Source organism: Hyla sarda, chromosome 1, assembly GCF_029499605.1.
Source record: "Hyla sarda isolate aHylSar1 chromosome 1, aHylSar1.hap1, whole genome shotgun sequence".
Classification (NCBI taxonomy): Eukaryota; Metazoa; Chordata; class Amphibia; order Anura; family Hylidae; genus Hyla; species Hyla sarda.
This window is the reverse complement of record NC_079189.1, coordinates 439,816,056-439,843,777: the sequence shown is the minus strand read 5'-3', so window position 1 is coordinate 439,843,777 and position 27,722 is coordinate 439,816,056. Positions and strand designations below refer to the sequence as shown.

Genomic DNA, 27,722 nt, shown 5'->3' with positions numbered 1-27,722 from the left:
CAAAGCTGACCTCCGCGTCTGAAGGGAAAGAGACACTAACCCAGCTGTTCAGTCGGGCTGTTCGGGACCGCCGCGATTTCACCGCGACGGTCCCGAACAGCCGGGTCAGTGCTTACAGGACACCGGGAGGGACCTTACCTGCCTCCTCGGTGTCTTCTCCGTTCAGGGATCCCCTGTATGGCTGGCGCTCTCCTTCCTCGTCATCACGTCGTCGCCTACGTGCGTCGGCGTGCGTTACGACGTGATGGCAGCGACGGAGAGCGAGGATACCCGGTCGGCAGCAGAGACGTTCCGGAGTGACGGGGACACGGCGACAGCGATGGAGCGACATCCAGGGCAGCGGTGACGGGTCCGGAGCGGCGGGGACACGTGAGTATTACCTCCTATGCAGTGGTCTTCAATCTGCGGACCTCCAGATGTTGCAAAACTACAACTCCCAGCATGCCCGGACAGCCAACATCTGGAGGTCCGCAGGTTGAAGACCACTATTGGGTTCAAAATCTTTATTTTTTTTGATTTTGCACCTATAAATTGGGTGCGTCTTATACGCCGGTGCGTCCTATAGGACGAAAAATACGGTACTTTCCTCTTTTAAGGGACTCGCAAAAAGAGCATCTCTAATTCTAATTCTTTTTTTTTTCTAAGAATAATAACAATTTTTAAAAGTGCCAACACATTTGACTTTAAAGGGTTGTCCCATCTCGTCAGTCGCCTTCTTCTAGCCACCTTCGCCTGTTTGCAGCGACTGCAGGAGGCCGGAAAAACTGAAAGCACTCGAAGCAGGGAAGTTACTCAAGCTGTGTAACTCCAATTGACTTCAATTTCAATAAAGGTTATGTAAACAGCTCATAGGGCTAAGCTGTTTTCATAACTCATTTTAATGTCAATGTAAGTTACGCAAATTTTGTAACTTCTCTGCTTTGGCCACTTTTGGCTTTACCAACCACCTCCAGTCAGCAGGCACCCCCATAGGGGACTAAAAAATAACTGAAAGATGGTAAAACCCCTTTAAAGAACAGTCAAATATTTAGCAGGTGTCTTATGTTTAAAAGCCGACTAAATATTTCTTACCCAGTTGTTTAAGGACTGATCTCCTAAAATTGCTTATCTAACCAGTATCGTAGTGTCATAGTTCTCTGACCAATATGAGTCTGTTTTAAAGCGGATCTGCAACATCACTGATGATAGGTATGACCTATTGGCTTTTTTTAGATTAAGGCTTAAAAGAAATGATACATTGGTGTACCAAGATGTTTTTGTTGTTGGTTCTCTTTATTAACACATTGGAAAAGTAATAGCTAAAAACAAACAAGGTCTCCCAAATGCTCTCACTATTCCATACACACATTTATTTCTTCCTGTCTTGAATGGAGTGGTAACAAGCACTTTCTGGCACCATCACTCACTAACATATCCTCGCTCTAACACATTAAGGATGAGATATGTATCTGATCTCAGGAAGTCTTTACGCTTGGCTTTTGCCCAATAAATGATTAATTTTATCTGTTAGCCTTTCCTCAGAGTTATGTGATATGGGCAAGGGCTTATCTGTTTACAGCAGCATTTATGAGTTACACACCGTTCTATCTTTACATCACCAAATGCATTTATAAAGATTATGAATTTGTGAACGGGCGCGCCTTTCATTCTTCACCACCGCAGCCGCACAGGAACATTACAAGCCTCTGGCAAAGCGAAGAACCATTTCTCTTAATTAGTAATAATACAAATTCTAGTCTGAAATGACTTTTCAATAGTTCTGCCTCCTGTCTGATCTGTAAAGAAAGAAAGTGCTCCTTAAATACACATCACACAGTGGCACAGGGTTCTGAATCTTCCTAATGGAATGGTTGTCCCAAAAGTGCTCACCTTACACTCTGAATAAGGGAAGTTTTGTTTTATTTCTATTATAGTACTCCAGTTGCAGAAGGTGACAGTGCCCCCAAAATAATTAAATATTGCTACAGAATATTTGACCTAATAGTTAACACATACTGGCAGCACACCACTGACACACCACAACCTGACTCTTGATCATAAAGTTTAAATATATTAGATTTTAACTTACTTGTTGCCCTGTAGTGAGAGAGAAAGTCAAGTTGTAGCCCTTGGGACTCTCCAACAGATTTAATTCCGTAAAGATGGATTTACACATGTAGTACTCGTACATATTTGAAGCTGAAGGCAATCATTTGATTTACATTGCAATCTGCAGCATAAAATCTGCAGCTTCAGATCCTGTGAATCAAATGTGTGCAGAGTACTGTACGTTTGAATAGACCCCTAAAAAGACTAACTTTTTGTCATAAATCAGAAGTACAAGCTATGAAACTTAGATAACCCCAACTTCTGCATTGATCACTCAATCTCTCATTGGTAATATCCTTACAAAAGAGAGAGTATACAGATTTTTTTATCTGCACTGAGAGATCTGGTTTCAGCTGCTGTCTATAAGGTCTATGGGGGGGGGGGGGGGGCAGCTGCAGATAGAGAGGCGCCCAGAGATGCTACTGCTACTTCTAGTAAGTGTATTTCGGTATCACTCAACAATGGATATACAGCTGCACTACTTAGTTCTGCTGTATAATGTCATCTGTACTTCTGGTGCTTAAGCAGGATCTCCTCTTCTCTGTGTGTGTGTTGCATAAGGGAGACCTCCAAAACCAAATCTCTATCTATTCTGGAGTTGAGTTCAGGGCAAATGGATAGAAATGGAGCTTGCAAAGGTATACCAATCCTGATAACACTCAACAGTTTATTATAAAAAAAAAAAAAATGATAATGACATTTTAGTAATCTGGATAAAATTTTTGTTAAAAAAAAAAAAAAATGCTAAGGCCTCGTTCACATTGAGGTTGCACTCCGCTTTTGGGAGTTCCGTCGGCAATCCGGCCAGAAGGAGGGGAGTTTAGCGGAGGAAAAAATAGAGCAAGCTCTTTTTTTCTCTTTTTAATTCCTGCAAAATTACCGGGTCACCGACAGACCTCATGCAAGTGAATGTGGTACGTCGGGACCCAGTAGTAGCCATTTGCATCTGACCCGTTTCAGGGTGGGATCATTTAAAAAAGAAAAGAGCCGATCGGACCCTTAACAGGTCGGATGCAAACTGCCATGTGAACCTAGCCTTAAATGAATATAAGTCTCAGTGGGTTTGCATTTCAGTTGGTTTGACATGTATATAGATTTCTGTGTGACTTATTCAGATGAATGAGGCTGTTGCAGAAATTCCAGCAACAAATGTGGTGCATGTGAATTCACCCTTAGCAATTATTAAAGGAAATCTGTCACGCAGAAAATACAGGCATCATGTTATGGAGCAGGAGGAGCTGAGCAGAATGATAAATAGTTTTGTGGAAAAAGGAAATTATCCCAGGATAATTTGTCATTTATTCATATAAATCTCTGCTCATTCAGGGTTAAATGGGTGGTCCTACTCAGTGATTGACAGGTACACATTTATACCCAGATAGTTGTCAATCACCAGATCGGACCGCCCACTGGACTACTTTGCCAATAACAAGCAGAAGTTTCCATAAATGAATGACAAGTTTTCTCTGAACCTTTCCCATAATACTATGTGTCAATCTGCTCAGCTCCTCCCGCTCTATAACATGAGGCCTGCAGATCGGACCGCCCACTGGACTACTTTGCCAATAACAAGCAGAAGTTTCCATAAATGAATGACAAGTTTTCTCTGAACCTTTCCCATAATACTATGTGTCAATCTGCTCAGCTCCTCCCGCTCTATAACATGAGGCCTGCAGATCGGACCGCCCACTGGACTACTTTGCCAATAACAAGCAGAAGTTTCCATAAATGAATGACAAGTTTTCTCTGAACCTTTCCCATAATACTATGTGTCAATCTGCTCAGCTCCTCCCGCTCTATAACATGAGGCCTGCAGATTGGACTTCATTTGTATCCTGACAGCTTCCCTTTAAAACTAAGATAGAGAGAAGCAATAAATCTCATTGATCCACTGTTGACATTCTTGTTCAGAGACTGGTAGAGATCCAAAGCCATGTGCTCAGACTTGTTTGTTGTGCGCTCCCTGTAGCTGACTACAAGCCTCTTCTGTAGATACTGTGTAATGAAAAGGGCAAGACATGTTTCTGTATACCGTATTGATTGTCAAGCACCACCGCATGAGAACTTGTGGTTTGTTCACATTTTAATAGCTTTATAGCACATATCCCATAGAGTCTACCGTATTTGTCGCCCTATAGGACGCACCGGCATATAAGACGCACCCAATTTTAAAGGTGCAAAATCTAGAAAAAAAAGATTCTGAACCCAACAGTGATCCTTAACCTGCGGACCTCCAGATGTTGCAAAACTACAACTCCCAGCATGCCCGGACAGCCGTTGGCTGTCCGGGCATGCTGGGAGGTGTAGTTTTGCAACATCTGGAGGTCCGCAGGTTGAAGACCACTGGTATAGGAGGTAATACTCACGTGTCCCCGCCGCTCCGGACCCGTCACCGCTCATCACCGCTGCCCTGTCGCCGCATCCCTGTGGTGTCCCCGACGCTCCGGATATGTTCTTCCCTGGGATCCACGCTCTCCGTCGCTGTCATCACGTCGCTACGCACGCTGCTCCTATTGGATGACGGGACAGCGTGCGCGACAACGTGATGACGTCGAAGGAGAGCGCCGGCCATGCAGGGGATCCCGTTACGGAGCAGACACCGAGGAGGCAGGTAAGTTCTCTCCCAGTGTCCTGTAAGCTGTTCGGGATGCCGTGGTGAACCCCAACAGCCTGACTGAGCAGCCGGGTTAGTGTTATTTTCGCTTCAGACGCGGCGGTCAGCTTTGATCGCCACGTCTGAAGGGTTAATACAGGGCATTACCACGATCGGTGATGTCCTGTATTACCCGCGGGTCTCGGCCTTTGATGGCCGCAGGGACCGCCGTGATAGGTGTGTATTCGCCGTATAAGACCAGTTTTGGGGAAGAAAAAGTGCGTATTATACGGCGAAAAATATGGAGTTCTTTTTCACTTTTCTCTGTGTAGTATAATGGAGTGATTGTTATGTAAGATTAAACTATATGTTTAACACATGATTATTAGGTAGTTTTCTAATTATATATCTGACTCTATAAAACGTCTAAACTGTACAAGGATTACATGCTGTTTCTCCTTACTTACTCTATTTACAGGTTCAAGTTGTGGACTTGGATTGCCAAAAGATTATATGCTCAATGACACCTACAACTGATGTCCCATGGGGAATGGCTATGTGCATGAAACTTTGGCAGGTTAGCTTTCTAGTAACATTCCGCTCAAGTTATTAGTTGATCTCTTCAAATTTGCTGTGATATGCCAAGTATCTTCTCAGGCATAACTTATATTGCATAGGTCCCCCCTCGTGCTGCCAAAAATAGAGTCCTGTAAGGGCAGGGTATGACCTCCATGGATTGGACTTGTTTTTCCAGCACATCTTACACATGCTGAATCAGATTAAGGGTTATGTTCACATGTACTGTATACGTTGCAGATATGCTGCTGTGTTTAGCCATTTATTTATATTGATTTATATTGATACACAGCGTTAAATTTGCGCATCAAATTACACAGGGCTATGTATGGCCAATAACAATACTTAAATGCTGCATGTGCTCGTTCAAGGGTGTTGACCATAACTGTATCCTTATATCCTTATGCCAAAAATGGCTCTTTTTCCCTTTATATCAGACTCCTATCTGCACCCCCCTGCACTGATCAGTCACTCTGAATCCAGTAATAAAATCTGTACAAAGGAGACAGAGTAAAGGGGTACTCTGGCCCTAAGACAGCTTATGCCCCGCCCCCTCAATGCAAGTCTATGGGACGGGGCGTGACAGCCGCCATGCCCCCTCCCATAGACTTGCATTGAGGGGGCAGGGTGTGACGTCACAAGGTGCGGAGCCGTGACGTCACAATACTTAGGCCCCGTGATCGTGAGTCATCAGACATGGAGCGATCTTCGCTCCATGAGGCTGATGATAGGGGTGCTGCATGACAGATTGTGGGGTTCCCAGCGGCGGGACCCCCGTGATCAGACATCTTATACCCTATCCTTTGTATAGGGGATAAGATGTCTTAGGGCTGGAGTACCCTTTAAAGATGGATTATTTGCTCAATAAAAGATCAAGTTACACTTGCTCTACACAGAAATCTATTGGGGAGAGGGAGGGAGAAGCTGCTTTGTGGAAGGGCTAATGGGGTGCATCAAACAAGCGCTGATCTCACTGATCAGCGCTTCATTGCTGAGCTCTCACAAGACTTGATTGCTGGATCATTTCTGTGGCCATTTAAATTAATCATTATAGCAATATTTAAATGGTCTTGTTCCTCGTTCATTGGCTGATCACTGGCCCCTTTACACGGGCCAATAATTGGGAATTAGCATTTCTAGGAACGCTCATTTCTCCCATAAAGGGCATTATAGTTTTTTTTTTGTTTGTTTGTTTTGTTTTTTAAATCAACTGGTTCCAGGAAGTTATATAGATTTGTGAATTACTTCTATTGAAAAATCATAACCCTCCCAGTACTTATTGGCTGCTGTATTTTTCAGAGGGAGTTGTTCTTTTCTGTCTGACCACAGTGGTCTCTGCTGCCACCTCTGTCTGTGTCAGGAACTTTCCAGAGTAGGAGCAAATCCCCATAGCAAACCTTTCCTGCTCTGGACAGTTCCTGACATGGACAGAGGTGTCAGTAGAGAGCACTGTGGTCAGACTGAAAAGAACAACTCCACTACCTGTGGAGCATACAGCAGCTGATAAATACTGGAAAGATTAAGTATAAATTTTTAAATAGAAGTAATTTACAAATCATTTACTTGCAATACGTTTTTTTTCCCATACTCAAAACCGTGGTTCACCACGGTTTTGTCTCCGGTTTAAAACCATACTGCAACCGCATACGTTTTTTTTAACATGGACGTCAATGGGGAACGCACAAGTATACGGTTCCATACGGGAAAACCGTATACGGGTTTTACTTTGCACATGCGCATTTGCATCCTAACAGTTGACATTTTTAAAAATGTATTTATTTTAAATAACATTTTCAAAAACTTATGTGTTTTTTTAAATTAAAAACGTATGGAACCGTATGCAATTTTAAAAACAGTATACGGTTTAAAAATGCATACAGTTTACTTTTTCCCATACTGTTCCATCCGTTTTTTTTTTGCCATACTGTTTTCTTTAGAAAAACTGATTGAAAACAGTATGGCAAAAACGTGATGTGGACCCAGCCTTACTGGACTTGGTCCATGCCTGTGCTTCAGCTTGGACAAAGCCATGATTTTATAAGCCATGATTTCTAAAAAAGGAAATAAAACTTTCTTATGAAGTATATTAGAAAGATTAATGTTTTGCCAAGATGTACAACATATAAAAGTTTTTGTATCTGAAAGTGCCCATTTAGAGTTCATAACTTTTTATTGTTAAACTAAAGAGGCATTAATATCATATACCATGTTAGGAAGCATTCACATCACGATTTTTGCATCTGTTGAACATATAGTTAACCCCTAGAGGACCCATAACGTAAATGTGCCTCATGGTGCCCTGTGACTTAGCGCACCACGACGTACATTTATGTCATGAACCTTGCAAGCCCAGTTTTATCAGAGACTCATTGAACCAACCACAGCGAGAATGAGGAGGTCTGATCAACCAAAATGGCCTGCTCTATGCCTTCTGGCACACTATACAAGAAGATCGCCAATTGCACTGATTAGTGTCATGTCAATAAATCCCAGTAACAGTAAAAGCAATTAAAAGATTGTTATAAATAGTCTTCTGTGGAGGCTTAAAAAATGTAAAAAGAAGAAACAAATAGTAGTACAAAGTTTTTCAAAACATAAACAAGCTCTCCCCCCAATAACAATTAAATAACCCCCTATTTTTTCATTTTGCAAATGAAACATATTTGGTTTTGCCAAAGAAATGTCTGAAGTATTAAAACATAATGTTAATAATTTTGTATACGATTTAATAAAAACTGATCAAAAAGTCAATTATAAGCAAAAGTGGTTCTAATAAAAACTACAGATAACGGCACAAAAAATGAGTCCTCATACAGCCGCATATACTGAAAAATAAGAAGCTTATAGGGGTCAGAAAAGAGCAATTTTAAGCATACTCATTTGCTTACAAAAAGTTTTACTTTTACAGTAACAGACAATCATGTAAACATGGGTATTATTCTAATCGTATTGACCCAAAGGGAAAATACCAGTTTTTTATCAAGTAAAATGAAAGCCCCCAAAGTTGTTGTTGTTTTTTTTTTTTATTTCTCTCCACAAATAAATCTTTAGTTGCACCATATATTTTAAGGTAAAATGAAAAGTGTCACTACAAAGTACAATTGGTTGCAGAAACAACAAGCCCTAATATGGGCATAACCCCATAACTATGGGGGAGATTTATTGAAACCTGTGTAGAGGAAAAGTGGTGGAGTTGCTCATAACAATCAATCAGATCGCTTCTTTCATGTTTTTTTTTTGCTTTAAATTTTTCCATATGCATAGCAGTGATCAGTAATAACAATCCACTGATTGCTTTGGACATAAAAAGTTGAAAAAATGTTTTTTTTCTAAAATGTGTACAGCCTCCTCCCCTGATAGAAATTAAAACCCCTCTTTTCCTATCCCCCCCCCCCCCCCCCCCCAAAAAAAAGAAAGAGTAAAATAAGAAATAAAATTAACAAATTTGGTATCGCCGCGTGCGTAAAAGTCTGATCTATTAAAATATAATATTAGTGTTTCCACATGGCGAACGGCAGTAAACTGCTTTCTGGTCACATCACGTCTCAGAAAATTAGTGATCAAAAAGTTTCATATATGCAAATGTGATATTGAAAAAAAAAACTACAGATCACAGCGCAAAAAGTGAGCCCTCATACAGCCTGGTATACAGAAAAATTAAAAAAGTTCTAGGGCTCAGAATACAGTGATTTTAAACATATACTAATTTTGTTCAAAATAGTTTGAGTTTTTATAAAAGTAGTACAGTCATAGTAAAGCCGGTAAACATAGGTATCATTTTAATTATATTGACCCACAGAATAAAGAAAGCATTACAGTTTTACCATAAAGTGTACTACCTAAAAACGAAAACCTTTCAAAATTTGCTAAATTGCGGTGCTCTTTTTCCTACAAAATATTTGTTTTGGTTGTGCCATACATTTTTGGGTAAAAAGAAAGGTGTCATTACAAAGTACAATTGGTCGTGTAAAAAAACAAGCTCACGTATGGGTCTGTGGATGGAAATATAAAGGAGTTATGGCTCTTAAAACACGAGAAAGAAAAAACAAAAAATCTAAAATAAGTGTCCTCAAAAGGGGTACTCCACTGGAAAAAAAACATTTAATTTTTTTTTTTTTATTAACTGGTGCCAGAAAATTAAACAGATTTGTAAATTACGGTACTTCTATTAAAAATTCTTAATCCTTCCAGTACTAATCAGCTGCTTTATGCTGCACAGGAAATGCTTTATTTTTTATTTACTTTGTCTGACCACAGTGCTCTCTGCTGACACCTCTGTCCATTTTAGGAACTGTCCAGAGTAGAAGAAAATCCCCATAGAAAACCTCTCCTGCTCTGGACAGTTTCTGACATGGACAGAGGTTTCAGCAGAGAGCACTGTGGTCAGACAGAAAGGAAATTCAAAAAGAAAAGCACTTCCTGTGGATCATAACAGCAGCTGATAAGTACTGGAAGCATTAAGATTTTTTAATAGAAGTAATTTACAAATCTGTTTTACTTTCTAGCACCACTTGATTTTAAAAAAATGTTTTCCAGTGGAGTACCGCTTTAAGGCCAAAATGACCTGTGTCCATAAAGGGGTACTCCAGTGAAAAACATTTTTTTAAATTAACTGGTGCCAAAAAGTTAAGCAGATTTGTAAATTACTTCTGTTAAAAAATCTTAATCCTTCCATTACTTATTAGATGCTGAATACTACAGAGGAAATTATTTTCTCTGCTGACTTCCATTTTAGGAACTGTCCACCTCTGCTACGAGGATTTTCTCCTGCTCTGGACAGCACTGTGGTCAGACAGAAAAGAAATCCAAAAAGAAAAGAATTTCCTCTGTAATATACAGCCGCTAATATGTACTGAAACTATTAAGATTTTTTAATAGAAGTAATTTACAAATCTGTCTAACTTTCTGGCACCAGTTGAATTAAAATAAAAGTTTTCCAACAGAGTACGCCTTTAACCCCTTAAGGACTGAGCCCTTGTTCACCTTAAGGACGCAGCCCATTTTTGGAATTCTGACCACTATCACTTTATGCATTAATAACTCTGGGATGCTTTTGCCGATTATTCTGATTCCGAGATAGTTTTTTCGTGAAATATTCTACTTTAACACAGTGGTAAATTTCCGTCGTTTCTTGCATCCTTTCTTGGTGAAAAATCCCAAAATTTTTCTAACTAAATGAATATTCCAAATAAATTATATATTGATTCACATATACAATATGTCTACTTTATATTTGCATCATTAAGTTGATGTGTTTTTACTTTTGGAAGACATCAGAGGGCTTCAAAGTTCAGCAGCAATTTTCCAATTTTTCACAAAATTTTCAAAATCTGAATTTTTCAGGGACCAGTTCAGTTTTTAAGTGGATTTGAGGGGTCTTCATATTAGAAATATGCCATAAATAACCCCATTATAAAAACTGCACCCCCAAAGTATTCAAAATGACATTCAGAAAGTGTGTTAACCCTTTAGGTGTTTCACAGGAATAGCAGCAAAATGAAGGAGAAAATTCAAAATCTTCATTTTTTACACTCTCATGTTCTTGTAATTTTACAAGGGGTAAAAGGAGAAATAGCCCCCCCAAATTTTTAACCCAATTTCTCTTGAGTAAGGAAATACCTAATAGGTGGATGTCAAGTGCTCTGTAGGTGCACTACAAGGCTCAGAAGGGAAGGAGCGACAATGGGATTTTGGAGAGTGAATTTTTCTGAAATTGTTTTTGGGGGGATGTCACATATAGGAAGCCCCTATGGTGCCAGAACAGCAAAAAAATAAAAACCACATGGAATACTATTTTGAAAAATACACCCCTCAAGGAACGTAACAAGGGGTCCAGTGAGCCTTAACACCCCACAGGTGTTTGATGACTTTTCGTTAAAGTCTCATGTGTAAATTATTTTTTTTTCACAAAAATGCTGGTTTCCCCCAAATTTTACATTTTGCAAGGGGTTATAGGAGAAAATGCCACCCCAAATTTGTAACCCCATCTCTTCTGAGTATGGAAATACCCCATGTGTGGACATCAAGTGCACTGCTGGTGCACTACAATGCTCAGAAGAGAAGAAGTCACATTTAGCTTTTGGAAAGCAAATTTTTCTGAAATGGTTTTTGCGGGGCATGTCGCATTTAGGAAGCCCCTATGGTGCCAGAACAGCAAAAAAAAAAAAACACATGGCATGCTATTTTGGAAAATACACCCCTCTAGGAACGTAACAAGGGGTACAGTGAGCCTTAACACCCCACAGGTGTTTGACAAATTTCCACTAAAGTTATACAGGAAAATGAAAAATTTAATTTTTTTCACTAAGATGCTGATGTTACCCCAAATTTTTCATTTTCACAAGGGGTAATTGGAGAAAAAGCCTCCCAAAATGTGTAACCCCATTTCTTCTGAGTATGGAAATATCCCATATGTGGATGTAAGGTGCTCTGCGGGCGAACTACAATGCTCAGAAGAGAAGGAGCGCCATTGAGCGTTTGGTGAGAGAATTTGGTTGGAAAAGAAGTCGGGGGCCATGTGCGTTTACAAAGCCCCCCGTGGTGCCATGTGACCCACTTTTTGGAAACCACACCCCTCATAGAATTTAATAAGGGGTGCAGTGAACATTTACACCCCACTGGCATGTGACAGATCTTTAGAACAGTGGGCTGTGCAAATGAAAAATTAAATTTTTCATTTTCACGGACCACTGTTCCAAAAATCTGTCAGACACCTGTGGGGTGTAAATGCTCACTGTACCCCTTTTTACATTACGTGAGGGGTGTAGATTCCAAAATGGGGTCACATGTGGGGGGGTTCACGGTTCTAGCACTATGGGGGCTTTGTAAACACACATGGCCTTCAATTTCGGACACATTCTCTCTCCAAAATCCCAATGGCGCTCCTTCTCTTCTGAGCATTGTAGTGCACCAGCAGAGCAATTTACATCCACATATGGGGTATGTTCTTATTCAGAAGAAATGGGGTTACAAATTTTGGGGGGCTTTTTTCCTATTCTCCCTTGTGAAAATGAAAAATGTAAGGTAACACCAGCATTTTAGTGAAATTTTTTATTTTTTTTTCATTTTCACATCCAACTTTAACGAAAATTTGTCAAACACCTGTGGGGTGTTAAGGCTCACCATACCCCTTGTTACGTTCCGTGAGGGGTGTAGTTTAGAAAATGTGGTCACATCTGGGTATTTATTGTTTTGCGTTTATGTCAGAACCGCTGTAAAATCAGCCACCCCTGTGCAAATCACCAATTTAGACTTCAAATGTACATAGTGCGCTCTCACTCCTGAGTCTTATTGTGCGTCCGCAGAGCATTTTACACCCACATATGGGTTATTTCCATATTCAGGAGAAATTGCGTTACAAATTTTGGGGGTCTTTTTTTTCCTTTTACCGCTTGTGAAAATTAAATGTATGGGGCAACACCAGCATGTTAGTGTAAAAATTAATTTGTTTTACACTAACATGCTGGTGTAGACCTCAACTTTACCTTTTAATAAGGGGTAAAAGGAGAAAAAGACCCCCAAAATTTGTAATGCAATTTCTTCTGAGTACGGAGATACCCTATATGTGGCCCTAAACTGTTTCCTCGAAATACGACAGAGCTCCAAAGCGAGAGAGCGCCATGTGCATTTGAGGCCTAAATTGGGGATTTGAATCTGCCACAAAAATACCCCATGGCAGTGTTTCCCAAACAGGGTGTCTCCTGCTGTTGCAAAACTCCCAGCATGCCTGGACAGTCAGTGGCTGTCCGGCAATACTGGAAATTGTTGTTTTTCAACAGCTGGAGGCTCTGTTTTGGAAACAGTGCCATACAAGACGTTTTTTTTTTATTTGGGGGGGGGAAGACTGTGTAGGGGTATATGTATATGTAGTGTGTTTACTTTTTATTTTGTGTAGGTGTAGTGTAGTGTTTTTAGGATACATTCACACGGTTGGGTTTACAGTGAGTTTGAGCTGGGAATTTGAGCTGCGGCGGAAAATTTGCCGCATCTCAAACTTGCAGCAGAAAACTTGCTGCAAACCCACCCGTGTGAATGTACCCTGTACATTCACATGGAGGGCAAACCTCCAGCTGATGCAAAACTACAACTCCCAGCATGCACTGACAGACCATACATGCTGGGAGTTGTAGTTTCTGCTGTTCTGGCACCATAGGGGCTTCCTAAATGTGACATGCCCCCCCAAAAACCATTTCAGAAAAACTCACTCTCCAAAATCCCATTGTCGCTCTTTCCCTTCTGGGCCCTCTACTGCATCTGCTGAACACTTTACATACACATATGAGGTATTTTCTTACTCAAGAGAAATTGGGTTAAAAATTTTGAGAGGATTTTTCTCCTTTTAATCCTTGTAAACATTCAAAAACTGGGTCTACAAGAACATGCGAGTGTAAAAAATGAAGATTTTGAATTTTCTCCTTCACTTTGCTGCTATTCCTGTGAAACACCTAAAGGGTTAACACACTTACTGAAAGTCATTTTGAATACTTTGAGGGGTGCGGTTTTTTATAATTGGGTCATTTATGGGGTATTTCTAATAAGAAAGCCCTTCAAAACCACTTCAAACCTGAACTGGTCCATGAAAAATGCCAATTTTGAAAATTTTGTGAAAAATTGGAAAATTGATGCTGAACTTTGAAGCCCTCTGATGTCTTCCAAAAGTAAAAACATATCAACTTTATGATGCAAACTTAAAGTAGACATATTGTATTTGTGAATCAAAATATCATTTATTTGGAATGTCCATTTTCCTTACAGACAGAGAGCTTCAAAGTTAGAAAAATGCAACATTTTCAATTTATTCCTAAAATTTTGGAATTTGCATGGTGCAAGTATAGATGAAAATTTACCACTAAAATAAAGAAGAAAAAACAATCTTGGAATCAAAATGAAAGCTAAAAGCATCCCAGAGTTATTAATGCTTAAAGGGACAGTGGTCAGATGTACAAAAAACACTCCGGTCCTACAGTGAAAATTGGCCTGGTCGTTAAGGGGTTAAAATGGATTGCTTAAAATTGTATGCTAAAAAAAATGAAATTGAATGTGTCTAATAATTGGATATGTCAGACATATGGTATAATGGTTTTTCACATGTTTTTGTCCTCTTTTTAAAAGAAAAAAAAATCATATGTGTTTTTATGTTTCTCAGTCTTTTCAGACCGTTAATAAGCTACTGGACATGTGTACAAAAAAATTGTGTATGGTTAAACAAATCGAAACATACAGTACGATTTACATAGACAGTCATGTTAAAAACAAATCGATACAATTTAAATCCGTTTTTGAATCCGGACCAAAAAATTGTGGTCAATCAGAATATACCATCTAATAAATCAGACAAAACAAAAATATGTTAAAGGGGTATTCATGGATTTTTTTTTTATTTGACTATGCTACAGGGGCTGTAAAGTTAGTGTAGTTCATAATAAAGTTTCTTTACCTGTGTGTGACGGTTTTCTCACAATTCTTATGTGATTTCCACCCCAATATTTATTTTTAACAGCATACAAACTGACTGTTGTCTCAGGTTGCAATGAGGCCGAGACCTGACTCACTAGTCAGCTGATGACAGGGAGCCTGTCTGCTTCAATGGGTGGAGGGATCGCTTGGTGGGAGAGAGATCAATCTGCAACTAATGCAACAGCTGTAGGCACCCTGATTGAAAACCACAGGTCTTTTGATTGGATGCAGCCCTGCTTGTCCTCAGTGTACAGAGCCCTGCTTGTCCTCAGTGTACAGAGCCCTGCTTGTCCTCAGTGTACAGAGCCCTGCTTGTCCTCAGTGTACAGAGCCCTGCTTGTCCTCAGTGTACAGAGCCCTGCTTGTCCTCAGTGTACAGAGCCCTGCTTGTCCTCAGTGCACAGAGCCCTGCTTGTCCTCAGTGCACAGAGCCCTGCTTGTCCTCAGTGCACAGAGCCCCGCTTGTCCTCAGTGTACAGAGCCCCGCTTGTCCTCAGTGTACAGAGCCCCGCTTGTCCTCAGTGTACAGAGCCCCGCTTGTCCTCAGTGTACACAGCCCCGCTTGTCCTCAGTGTACAGATCCCTGCTTGTCCTCAGTGTACAGATCCCTGCTTGTCCTCAGTGTACAGAGCCCTGCTTGTCCACCCATACTTCCTGTATTTGGTCTCCTCACTATAATGTTATAATGTTATTATCTACATTGTATAAAAAGTTTTTGCTAATGACAGGTACACTTTAAGGCTGGGTTCACATCACGATTTTACAGTTTAAATAACGGATTGTAAAATCAAATGAAAACGGATTCCATGGAATCCTATACAATCATATGCCAAAATTTGTTTGGCGATCTGCATAAATATAGTTTCCAAAAATACTATGGTAGAACATTTTATGCTTTTTCATCCGATTAAAAAAAAAAAAAAATCGAATCATGTGTTTGTAAAATTGTATGTCTAGAGCATTCTTAAAGGGGTACTCCGCCCCTAGACATCTTATCCCCTATCCAAAGGATAGGGGATAAGATGTCAGATCGCCGCTGTCCCGCTGCTGGGGACCCCCGGGATCGCCGCTGCGGCACCGCACGATTATTACTGCACAGAGCGAGTTTGCTCTGCGCGTAATGACGGGAAATACAGGGGCCGGAGCATCGTTATGTCACGGATCCGCCCCTCATGACATCACGGCCCGCCCCCTCAATACAAGTCTATGGGAGGGGGCATGGTGGTCGTCACGTCCCCTGCCATAGACTTGCATTAAGGGGACGGGCCGTGATGTCATGAGGGGTGGAGCCATGACATCACGCTGCTCCGTCCCCCTATCCTTTGGATAGGGGATAAGATGTCTAGGGGCGGAGTACCCCTTTAAGGCTAATGCGCATGTGTCAAATCAAATTTGTGTGTCATTATTCCAATTAAATCTCATACAATTTACATAGGGCTACATTATGTAGAATTCGTACATGATTGTGATAGGATTTCAGGGCGGAAAAAAATGACCCCTTGTTTAAAATCGGACAAAATCGGATGTGATTTCAAACTGATGCATTTGTTGGATACGATTACTCAATGTAAGTCAATAGATATGACTTGATATACAGTTTTGTATGATTTGCAGGTGAACCTAGCCGTAGCATTATATCATATGAACTAGACGGATGTAAAAATTGCGATGTGAATTCAGCCTTACTCTCCAGTAACATAGTACCAAGTCAGAAGAGTGCTTGAACAAACATGCCACTCTGTACCCCAATTGTCCTATGCCCCCAATGCAACCGGCTGTGTTGTAATTGCCATTTATGGTATTAATACAGCAGTCTGTATATACTGTAGAAGACAGTTAAAGGAGTAGTCCAGTGGTGACTCAGTGGTTTACAACTTATCCCCTATCTTAAGGATAGGGGATAAGTTGCAGATCGCGGGAGGTCCGACCCCTGGGGCCCCCCGCAAACTCCTGTACGGAGCCCCGACAGCCCGCGGGAAGGGGGCGTGTCGACCTCCGCACGAAGCGGCGGCCGACACGCCCCCTCAATACAACTCTATGGCAGAGCCGAAGCGCTGCCTTCGGCAATCTCCGGCTCTGCCATTGAGATGTATTGAGGGGGCGTGTCGGCCGCCGCCTCGTGCGGGGGTCGACACCCGCTATCTCGGCGGAGAGCCGGGGCCCCGTACAGAGAGATCGCGGGGGGCCCCAGCGGTCGGACCCCCCGCGATCTCAAACTTATCCCCTATCCTTAGGATAGGGGATAAGTTTTTCACCACTGGACTACCCCTTTAATAAACAGCATTAGAGCAGCACACTATATACGGCAATTTACAATCATCTTGTATTAAGCTTATTTTTAGGCATCTGATTTATTGTTTAATAGACTATGTAATTGTTCAGAGAAGGAAACTTTGTGAATAATCACAGATCTAGAATTACAAACTAGAAAGTACATGATGTTTTGTAAGTGTGCTGTTGAAAGCTTTATATCCTCTAGGTGTTTTAAATAAGTGTCAGTTTCAAAAATGAACCTACTGATAAAAATAATTTGTGGAAATGTCTTCAAAGCATATTACACAACCGTGCATATCATGAAAACTAGTCATTAGAGAAAATAGAGGAACCCTGTCTCTAAGATCATGCAAGGTTCTGACACAAGGACAGCATAGGTAGTGACTGGGATATGCAGCACGGGCAGTTAAAGAGCAACTGTCATGAGATTTTAGCCCTCCAGACTACTACAATGGCCCTCATTTACTATTCTAAACCCGACCTCTTTTGTCGGGTTTTTTTGGCGCATCTTTGTCTGCGCCATGTCGCAGACATCGTGCGCCAGTCTGCGGCACGATGCGACATTTTTTCCCAACGGACCCGATGTGGATTCTCCCAAACCCAAAAAAGGGGCGTAACCCGACATTTCGGAGCTTTCTCACGTATTTATAAAGGTTTCCAACCCGAATTTGTTGAATTGTTGTGGATTTTTTTCCCGACAACTCAGAGGAGTTGGAAACCAAAACCTACAAAACCCACGACAAACAGGATGCGACATAATAATAAATACCAGGGGAAAAATGCAGTCGGGTAAGAAAGCAACATAGACTTACAACCCGATTTTCTAAGTAAATGAGGGCCAATGTTGTTATAGATGTCCATAACGTGAGTGTAACCATACCTTAACCATAACTTATAAAAAACATTTATTCAGCGGTCTGGCACAGTCGAATAGGCGTGGCTTGGGGTTCGCAAAGCCCTGCCGCCACCACGCCTATCATCTATTTTCAGCGCTGGGATCGCTGTGTAGTAAGACACAGCGCATCCACAGCGCATGCGCCCCTTCTGACGTGCGCGCCACCGCCCTGCATTGACAGAGCGAGCATACGCTCCCGCTGCCTATGCGCTCACTGCGCAGGTGCAGTACTAGAGGAAGGGAGGGGCGCACCGGAGTATTGTTTCTGACCATGCCCATCCCTTTATGACCACAGTGTACCCATCTTCTGATGGCTACTTCCAGCAGGATAATGCACCATGTCACAAAGCTCTGATCATTTCAAGCTGGTTTCTTAAACATGACAATGAGTGCACTGTACTCCAATGGCCTCCACAGTCACCAGATCTAATAGAGTACTTTTGGAATGTGGTGGAGAGTCGCAACAACTCTGCAGCAACTGCGTGATTCCATTATGTCTATATGGACAAAAATCTCTGAGGAATGTTTTCAGCACCTTGTAGAAAGTAATGCACAAAAAATGAAGGCAGTTCTAAAGGTAAAAGGAGATCCAACTCGGTACTAGCAAGGTGGCTAGTAAGTGTATAGTGTCCCTCACTAGGATACCCAGGGCTACAAACAAAGCTTTGTTCACCTGAATGATCCTGGCTACCACATGCCCTGGAATAACCATCTCTTCTCAGGCTGGGAGCTTTGCCTGATAGTCTCAGTGCTCACTTAAAGGGGTATTCCAGTAAAAAAAACATTTTTTTTATATCAACTGGCTCCAGAAAGTTAAACAGATTTGTAAATTACTTCTATAAAAAAAATCTTAATCCGTCCAGTACTTATCAGCTGCTGAAGTTGAGTTGTACTTTTCTGTCTGACAACAGTGCTTTCTGCTGACACCTCTGTCTGTCTCAGGAACTGAAAAGGTTTGCTATGGGCTTTTGCTCCTACTCTGGACAGTTCCTGAGAGAGACAGAGGTGTCAGCAGAGAGCACTGTTGTCAGACAGAAAAGATCAACTCAACTTTAGCAGCTGATAAGTACTGGAAGGAATAAGATTTTTTTTTTTTATAGAAGTCATTTACAAATCTGTCTAACTTTCTGGAGCCAGTTGATATGGGGAAAAAATATTTTTTTTTTTACTGGAATACACCTTTAAAGGAGTATTCCAGTGCAGTAAAACTTATCCCCTATCTGCCGGGACTCCCTGAGATCTCCTGCATGGCAGTCCCCAGGAAGGGGACGTGTCGACCCCGACACGAAGGGTTGGCTAACACGCTGCCTCCATGTATCTCTATGGGAGAGCTGGAGATACCTGAACACATAGAGATACATGGAGGGGAGATACAGGGACATGTCCTCTGTCTGGGTACTGCCGGGTTGCCGTGCAGGAAATTGCGGGGTTTCCAGCGATTGGACCCCCCCCCCCCCCCCACGCGCGATCTAAAACTTACCCTCCCTCCTTTGGATAGGGGATAAGTGAAACTGTACGATAGTACTCTCTTTAAGAAACTCTACCTGGTGGCTTCTATTGAGTCTAATAAGCTCAAAACAAAAAGGCAGAGGACAGAGTAAGAACCCACCTTTCTCTTCCCCAGCTCCCAGAGTCAGGTCGTATTCCAGATTTTAGGGTTATCCGGTATTAGAAAAACATAGCTGCTTTATTTGAGGGGGAAAAAGCACCACTCTGCTCCTCAGTTTGTGTGTGGTACTGCATCACAGTTCCATTGAAGTGAAAGGAGCTGAGTTGTAATCCTAGATAACCCATTTAACGATAGATGTAAAACTTCCTTACTTACCACTGAGATTGTTTTCATTTATGGGTCCAATGCAGAATTACTGCCGGATTCCGAGAAAGATGTTGGTATCTGGTCTTTGATAAATATAGATGTTCCCTTAGATAATATGTAATATTTGTGAATGTATAACAAGGGCAAATTAATTCAGACATTGTACAGGGAACATGAATCTTACTACATAACAATTTAAGGCTTTAAACCTGACATTCCCTTGGGATATTTATCTTGGCTTGACCAGTTCCTGTCTGACTGGTTATTATGGTTCACTCTAGTGACATGATGAATCCCTTTCTCTGAAAAGTGACACTTTATCCACTGAAGTTCCATCTCCTTGGAGTTATTTCAGAGGCTAAAATAAATGAGGTGTCTGGTCAGTGTGTCATGCCCTTTGACCTCTGCCATCATTAATCAAATTATATCTGATTGGTTACAGTAATGGTTCGACTCCTTGCTAATCGTTCAGGAAAAGTTTTTGGTTTTAGAATAAAAAAAATCTACTTTATTGTAAGTTAAGCTTTCTTTGTACAATAATATAGTTTTTGTTTTAAGTGTTTTTTTTATGTTATGCATTAATAGACCTACACCGTATAGTTGAACTGCGCAATTTTTAGGTAGGGTATCAAAGGTGATTACTATTTTATTACAGTATTTTATTATTAGATCTGTAAAATAATTTTTTTAGTAGAGGTCCCCACATGCAGCTTACCTGAATTTGCAGATGTACAGCACAACATTTGGCACACGTACAGTGGTCACAAACTGTAGCCCTCCAGATGTTGAGAGTTAAAGTTTGGCAACATATGAAGGGCCACAGTTTGAGATCACTGCGCTAGTATTATACCTTCCAAATTGGCATTGTTTAGTAGATAGAATGTTCAGCATATGGTGTAGAACTCCACACAGCATGGGGTCACAAGCCACATGTAGCTCCTTTTAAATTATTGGGCTTTCCTTGCTACTTTTCAGCTTACAAATGTATTCTATGTTTGATATAGGATCAAGATCGAGTAATTTTAGTAATATTTACATAGTTATCTCTAGACTACATTTTACCCTATGCTACATTCAAAGCATCATTTACATTTGTACTAACATTAGGCCCTATGTATCATATGCTAATTTCCCATCAATCTTAGGGTGAATATTCAATGTGTACCATGTGATATTCTACTAATATAGTAGTATATACAGTCATGGCTGTAAATGTTGGCACCCCTGAAATTTTTCTAGAAAATTAAGTATTTCTCACAGAAAAGAATTGCAGTAACACATATTTAGCTATACACACGATAATTCCCTTTGTGTGTAATGGAACTAAACAAAAAAAAGGGAGGAAAAAAAGCAAATTGGACATAATGTCACACCAAACTACAAAAATGGGCTGGACAAAATTAATGGCACTCTTTCAAAAGTGTGGAAAAATATGATTGTTTCAAGCATGTGATGCTCCTTTAAACTCACCTGGGGCAAGTAACAGGTGTGGGCAATTTAAAAATCACACCTGAAAGCAGATAAAAAAGGAGAGACGTTCACTTGGTTTTTGCATTGTGTGTCTGTGTGTGCCACACTAAGCATGGAAAACATAAAGAGGAGAAGAGAACTGTCTGAGGACTTGAGAATGAAAATTGTAGAAAAATATCAACAATATTAAGGTTACAAGTCCATCTTCAGAGATCTAGATTTGCCTTTGTTCACAGTGCGCAACATTATCATGAAGTTTGCAACCGATGGCACTGTAGCTAATCTCCCTGGGCATGGACAGAAGAGAAAAATTGATGAAAGGTGTCAACGCAGGATAGTCAGGATGGTGGATAAGCAGCCCCAAACAAGTTCCAAATATATTCAAGCTGTCCTTCAGGTTCATGGAGCATCAGTGTCAGCGCGAACTATCCGTCGACATTTAAATGAAATTAAACGCTATGGCAGGAGACCCAGGAGGACCCCACTGCTGACACAGGCATATAAAAGCGAGACTACATTTTGCCAAAATGAACTTGAGTAAGCCAAAATCCTTCTGTGAAAACATCTTGTGGACAGATGAGACCAAGATAGAGCTTTTTGGTAAAGCACATAATTCTACTGTTTTCCGAAAACGGAATGATGCCTACAAAGAAAAGAACACAGTGCCTATAGTGAAATATGGTGGAGGTTCAATGATTTTTTTTTTTTTTCTTGCTGGCTCTGGCACTGGGTGCCTTGAACGTGTGAAAAGGCGCCCTTCCAGTAAGAGAGACCTGGAGTAGTTTGCAAAGGAAACTGTGTATTGATGGTTATAGGAAGCCACTGATTTTAGTAATTATTTCCAAAGGGTGTGCAACCAAATATTAAGTTATGGGTGCCAATAATTTTGTCCAGACCATTTTTGGAGTTTGGTGTGACATTATGTTCAATTTGCTTTTTTTTCCTCCCTTTTTGGTTTAGTTCCAATACACACAAAGGGAATAAACATGTGTATAGCAAAACACGTGTTACTGCAATCCTTTTCTGTGAGAAATACTTCATTTTCTTGAAAAATTTCAGGGGTGCCAGCATTTACGGCCATGACTGTATATAGATAGTAGATCACGTTCAGAGCTCAGTTGTCGAAGAGGCTGTGCTGATCCTCAGCATACTTGCTTCCTCGCTCCCCCACCCCTCCCTCATTGATTGTACATATGAAATTGTTTAAATTAAATGAAACAGATTACAAATGTGTAAGGAATTTCACAGGGGATCACATAAAGGGAAGTTGTTGAAAAGTCAGTAACAACCAGCAGATTGATGCATACAGATAAACAAATTTAACTAGCATCAGCATCAATAAAAACTGTTTATTGCTACATTTACACCTATTGTAACATAATAACTTTATATGTAGTAGGGCCTGAAACAAACAACATAGTCAATAATAATCGATAATGAAAATCTCTGTCAATGGTTTTAATTAGGGATGTCCCGATACCATTTTTTTTAAGACTGAGTTCGAGTACCGATACTGTAATTCTAGTACTCGCCGATACAAAGTACGAGTACTTATATTTTAAAGGGAATCTAACCCCAGGATGACCCGGTTTCTAACGCTGCTTACCGTGCTGATATGTGGGTTCCTTGTTGTGTACAATGGAGGCGGCTGCTGTAGTATGAGACAAGATTTCTCTCTTCTCCATTGGGCAGAACAGGGAATTTGCATTGGCGGTGAGACCGATGACCACATGGTGAGCAGCAGTAGAAACCAGGTCACCTGCACGATCTACATATAGATTCAAGTTAGTGCAGGTGACTCTGCTGTAAGATTGCCTTTAATAGTAGGTAGTATCCCCTTGCAGACATTAGCAGCAGCCCCCCAGCAGTCATTAGTAGCAGCCCCCCCTGTAGACAGCTGCCCCCCTTGTAGACAGCAGCCCCCCTGTAGACATAAGTAGCAGCCCCTATAGACCACAGCCCCCCTTTAGACAGTGGGCCCCCATTTAGACAGCAACAGGCCCCCCCTTTAGACAGCAGCAGCCCCCCCCCTTTAGACAGCAGCAGGGCCCCCCCTTTAGACAGCAACAGCCCCCCCCTTTAGACATCAGCAGGGCCCCCCTCTAGACAGCATCAGGCCCCCCCCCCACTTTAGACAGCAGCAGGGCTCCCCTTTAGATAGCATCAGGGCCCCCCTTTAAACAGCATCAAGGTCACCCCCTTTAGACAGCAGCAGCCCCCCCTTTAGATAGCAGCAGCCCCCCCCCCCCCCCTTTAGACAGTAGCAGCCCCCCCCCCTTTAGACAGCAGCAGGACCCCCCCCCCCCCCCGTTTAGAGAGAAGCAGGGCCCCCCCCCCCCCCATTTAGACAGCAGCAGGGCCCCCCTTTAGACAGCATCAGGGCCCCCCTTTAGACACCATCAGGGTCACCGCCTTTAGACAGCAGCAGGACCCCCCTTTAGACAGCAGCAGGGCCCCCCTCTAGACAGCATCAGGGCCCCCCCTTTAGACAGCAGCAGGGCTCCCCTTTAGATAGCATCAGGGCCCCTCTTTAGATAGCATCAAGGTCACCCCCTTGAGACAGCAGCAGCCCCCCTTTAGACAGCAGCAGCCCCCCTTTAGACAGCTGCAGCCCCCCCTTTAGACAGCAGCACCCCCCCGTTTAGAGAGAAGCAGGCCCACCCCATTTAGACAGCAGCAGGGCCCCCCCCCCATTTAGACAGCAGCAGGGCCCCCCTTTAGACAGCAGCAGGGCCCAGCCTTTAGACACCATCAGGGTCCCCCCTTTAGACAGCAGCAACCCCCCCTTTAGACAGAAGCAGCCCCCCCCCCTTAGACAGCAGCAGCCCCCCCCCCCCGTTTACACAGCAGGAGGCCCCCCCCCCCCCCCCGTTTAGACAGCAGCAGCCCCCCCCCCCCATTTAGACAGCAGGGCCCCCCGGTTAGACATTAGTAGCAGCCCCCTCCTTGCAGGCAGCTCACCTCCTCGGGTCGGGTGCTGGTGCTGCCGCTCTGCTGCCCCGTTCTCCTCCAGTCCGCATCATGTCGTCCTATGGAGGAGCATTTGACATACACGTCACTCTGCTTCCTGCGTAGCGTTACGCTGGGCGCAGAGGAGGAGGCGGAGTCACGTGTGTGTCACATGCTCCTCCATGGAACACTATGATTCGGACCGGAGGATGGAAAAACGGGGCAGCAGAGCGGCACCAGGTATCCGGCATGGTATCGGGGACATTAAATGAGTCCCCGATACCATGCAAATGGCTAGTATCGGCACCGATACCAGTATCGGTATCGGGACATCCCTAGTTTTAATTATGGATAAGTGTTACGCCGAGCGCTCCGGGTCCCTGCTCCTCCCCGGAGCGCTCGCGGCGTTCCTCTCTCTGCAGCGCCCCGATCAGACCCGCTGACCGGGAGCGCTGCACTGACATTGCCGGCGGGGATGCCTTGCCCAATTAGCCTAATTAGCTTCCACCTGCTCCCTGGCTATATTACCTCACTTCCCCTGCACTTCCTGGCCGGATCTTGTTGCCTTGTGCCAGTGAAAGCGTTTAGTGTTGTCCAAAGCCTGTGTTTCCAGATCTTCTGCTATCCATATTGACTACGAACCTTGCCGCCTGCCCCGACCTTCTGCTACGTCTGACCTTGCCTCTGCCTAGTCCTTCTGTCCCACGCCTTCTCAGCAGTCAGCGAGGTTGAGCCGTTGCCGGTGGATACGACCTGGTTGCTACCGCCGCAGCAAGACCATCCCGCTTTGCGGCGGGCTCTGGTGAATACCAGTAGCATCTTAGAACCGATCCACCGACACGGTCCACGCCAATCCCTCGCTGACACAGAGGATCCACATCCAGCTAGCCGAATCGTGACAGTAGATCCGGCCATGGATCCCGCTGAGGTGCCGCTGCCGAGTCTCGCTGACCTCACCACGGTGGTCGCTCAGCAATTGCAGCAAATTGCCCAACAAGGACAGCAGCTGTCGCAGTTGACCGCCACGTTACAGCAACTTCTGCCACTGCTACAGCAGCTACCATCTCCTCCGCCAGCTCCTGCACCTCCTCCGCAGCGAGTGGCCGCTCCTAGCCTCCGCTTGTCCCTGCCGGACAAATTTGAAGGGGACTCTAGACTCTGCCGTGGATTCTTATCTCAATGTTCCCTACATATGGAGATGTTGTCGGACCAATTTCCTACAGAACGGTCTAAGGTGGCATTCGTAGTGAGCCTTCTTTCTGGAAAGGCCTTGTCTTGGGCCACACCGCTCTGGGACCGCAATGATCCTGCCACAGCCACAGTCCAGTCCTTCTTCGCTGAAGTCTGTAGTGTCTTCGAGGAACCAGCCCGAGCTTCTTCTGCCGAGACTGCCCTGCTGAACCTGGTCCAGGGTAATTCTTCAGTAGGCGAGTACGCCATCCGATTTCGTACTCTCGCTTCCGAATTATCTTGGAATAACGAGGCTCTCTGTGCTACCTTTAAAAAAGGCCTATCCAGTAACATCAAGCATGTGCTGGCCGCACGAGAGATTCCTGCCAACCTGCAAGAACTTATACATTTGGCCACCCGCATTGACATGCGTTTTTCTGAGAGACACCAGGAGCTCCGCCAGGAAAAAGACCTTGATCTCTGGGCACCTCTCTCACAGTATCCTCTGCAATCTACCCCTGTGCCTCCCGCCGAGGAGGCTATGCAAGTGGATCGGTCTCGCCTGACCCACGAAGAGAGGACTCGTTGTAGGGATAACAATTTATGTCTGTACTGCGCCAGTACCGAACACTTCTTGGTGGATTGCCCTATTCGCCCTCCACGTCTGGGAAACGCACGCACACACCCAGCTCACGTGGGTGTGGCGTCTCTTGGTACGAAATCTGCTTCTCCACGTCTCACTGTGCCCGTGCGGATTTCTCCTTCTGCCAACTCCTCCCTCTCAGCCGTGGCCTGCTTGGACTCTGGTGCTTCTGGAAATTTTATTCTGGACTCTTTGGTGAATAAGTTCTGCATCCCGGTGACCCGTCTCGTCAAGCCGCTCTACATTTCTTCCGTCAACGGAGTGAAGTTGGACTGTACTGTGCGTTACCGCACAGAACCTCTCTAAATGTGCATTGGACCCCATCACGAAAAGATCGAATTGTTCGTCCTTCCCAACTGTACCTCTGAAGTCCTCCTCGGTCTGCCATGGCTCCAGCATCATTCTCCCACCCTTGACTGGACCACCGGGGAGATCCAGAATTGGGGCCCTGCTTGCCGTAAGAGATGCCTCAACTCTGCTCCCAGTCCCGTCTGTCGGGCCTCAGTGTCTCCTCCTGTTCCTAGTCTCCCCAAGGCCTATCAGGACTGTGCCGTGCCTCCTCATAGCCCCTGTCCTGGTGACACCCTGCCCCGTGCCAAGCTTCACCCTCTGCCCTCCCTCCCCATTCCCACTCCTGCTGAACTGCCTGCCTTTGAGGAAACCTTACAATTGCTCCCAGTGTCCTCGTCCCATGTGAAGCAATTGCCTGACAAAAAAAGGGGGAGACCTAAGGGGGGGGGTACTGTTACGCCGAGCGCTCCGAGTCCCTGCTCCTCCCCGGAGTGCTCGCGGCGTTCCTCTCTCTGCAGCGCCCCGGTCAGACCCGCTGACCGGGAGCGCTGCACTGACATTGCCGGCGGGGATGCGATTCGCATAGCGGGACGCGCCCGCTCGCGAATCGCATCCCAAGTCACTTACCTGTCCCGGCCCCCAGCTGTCATGTCCTGGCGCGTGCGGCTCCGCTCCTTAGGGCGCGCGCGCGCCAGCTCTCTAAGATTTAAAGGGCCAGCGCACCAATGATTGGTGCCTGGCCCAATTAGCCTAATTAGCTTCCACCTTCTCCCTGGCTATATTACCGCACTTCCCCTGCACTTCCTGGCCGGATCTTGTTGCCTTGTGCCAGTGAAAGCGTTTAGTGTTGTCCAAAGCCTGTGTTTCCAGATCTTCTGCTATCCATATTGACTACGAACCTTGCCGCCTGCCCCGACCTTCTGCTACGTCTGACCTTGCCTCTGCCTAGTCCTTCTGTCCCACGCCTTCTCAGCAGTCAGCGAGATTGAGCCGTTGCCAGTGGATACGACCTGGTTGCTACCGCCGCAGCAAGACCATCCCGCTTAGCATCTTAGAACCGGTCCACCGACACGGTCCACGCCAATCCCTCGCTGACACAGAGGATCCACATCCAGCTAGCCGAATCGTGACAATGTTTGTTAGTCGGTTAGTTTGTACCCCTTACCAGTGGCGTTAAAGGGGTATTCCAGGCAAAAACTTTTTTTATATATCAACTGGCTCCGGAAAGTGAAACAGATTTGTAAATTACTTCTATTAAAAAATCTTAATCCTTCCAATAGTTATTAGCTTCTGAAGTTTTCTGTCTAACTGCTCAATGATGATGTCACGTCCCGGGAGCTGTGCATGATGGGAAAATATCCCCATAGGAGCTGCACAGCTCCTGGGACGTGAGTCATCAGAAAGCAGTTAGACAGAAAACAGCAACTCAACTTCAGAAGCTAAAAACTATTGGAAGGATTACGATTTTTTAATAGAAGTAATTTACAAATCTTTTTAACTT

At 43.6% G+C, this 27,722-nt stretch overlaps 1 protein-coding gene across 2 annotated transcripts in view; it reads left to right on the top strand.

Annotated features, from left to right (window-relative positions):
• Positions 1-27,722, top strand: part of GNB1L (G protein subunit beta 1 like) — a 47,744-nt gene that overhangs the window by 11,804 nt on the left and 8,218 nt on the right. For both annotated transcript variants that reach the window (XM_056532379.1, XM_056532381.1), the window contains exon 5: positions 5,160-5,258. In XM_056532379.1, the coding sequence (XP_056388354.1) occupies positions 5,160-5,258 (99 nt within the window). The remainder of the gene's footprint in view (positions 1-5,159; positions 5,259-27,722) is intronic.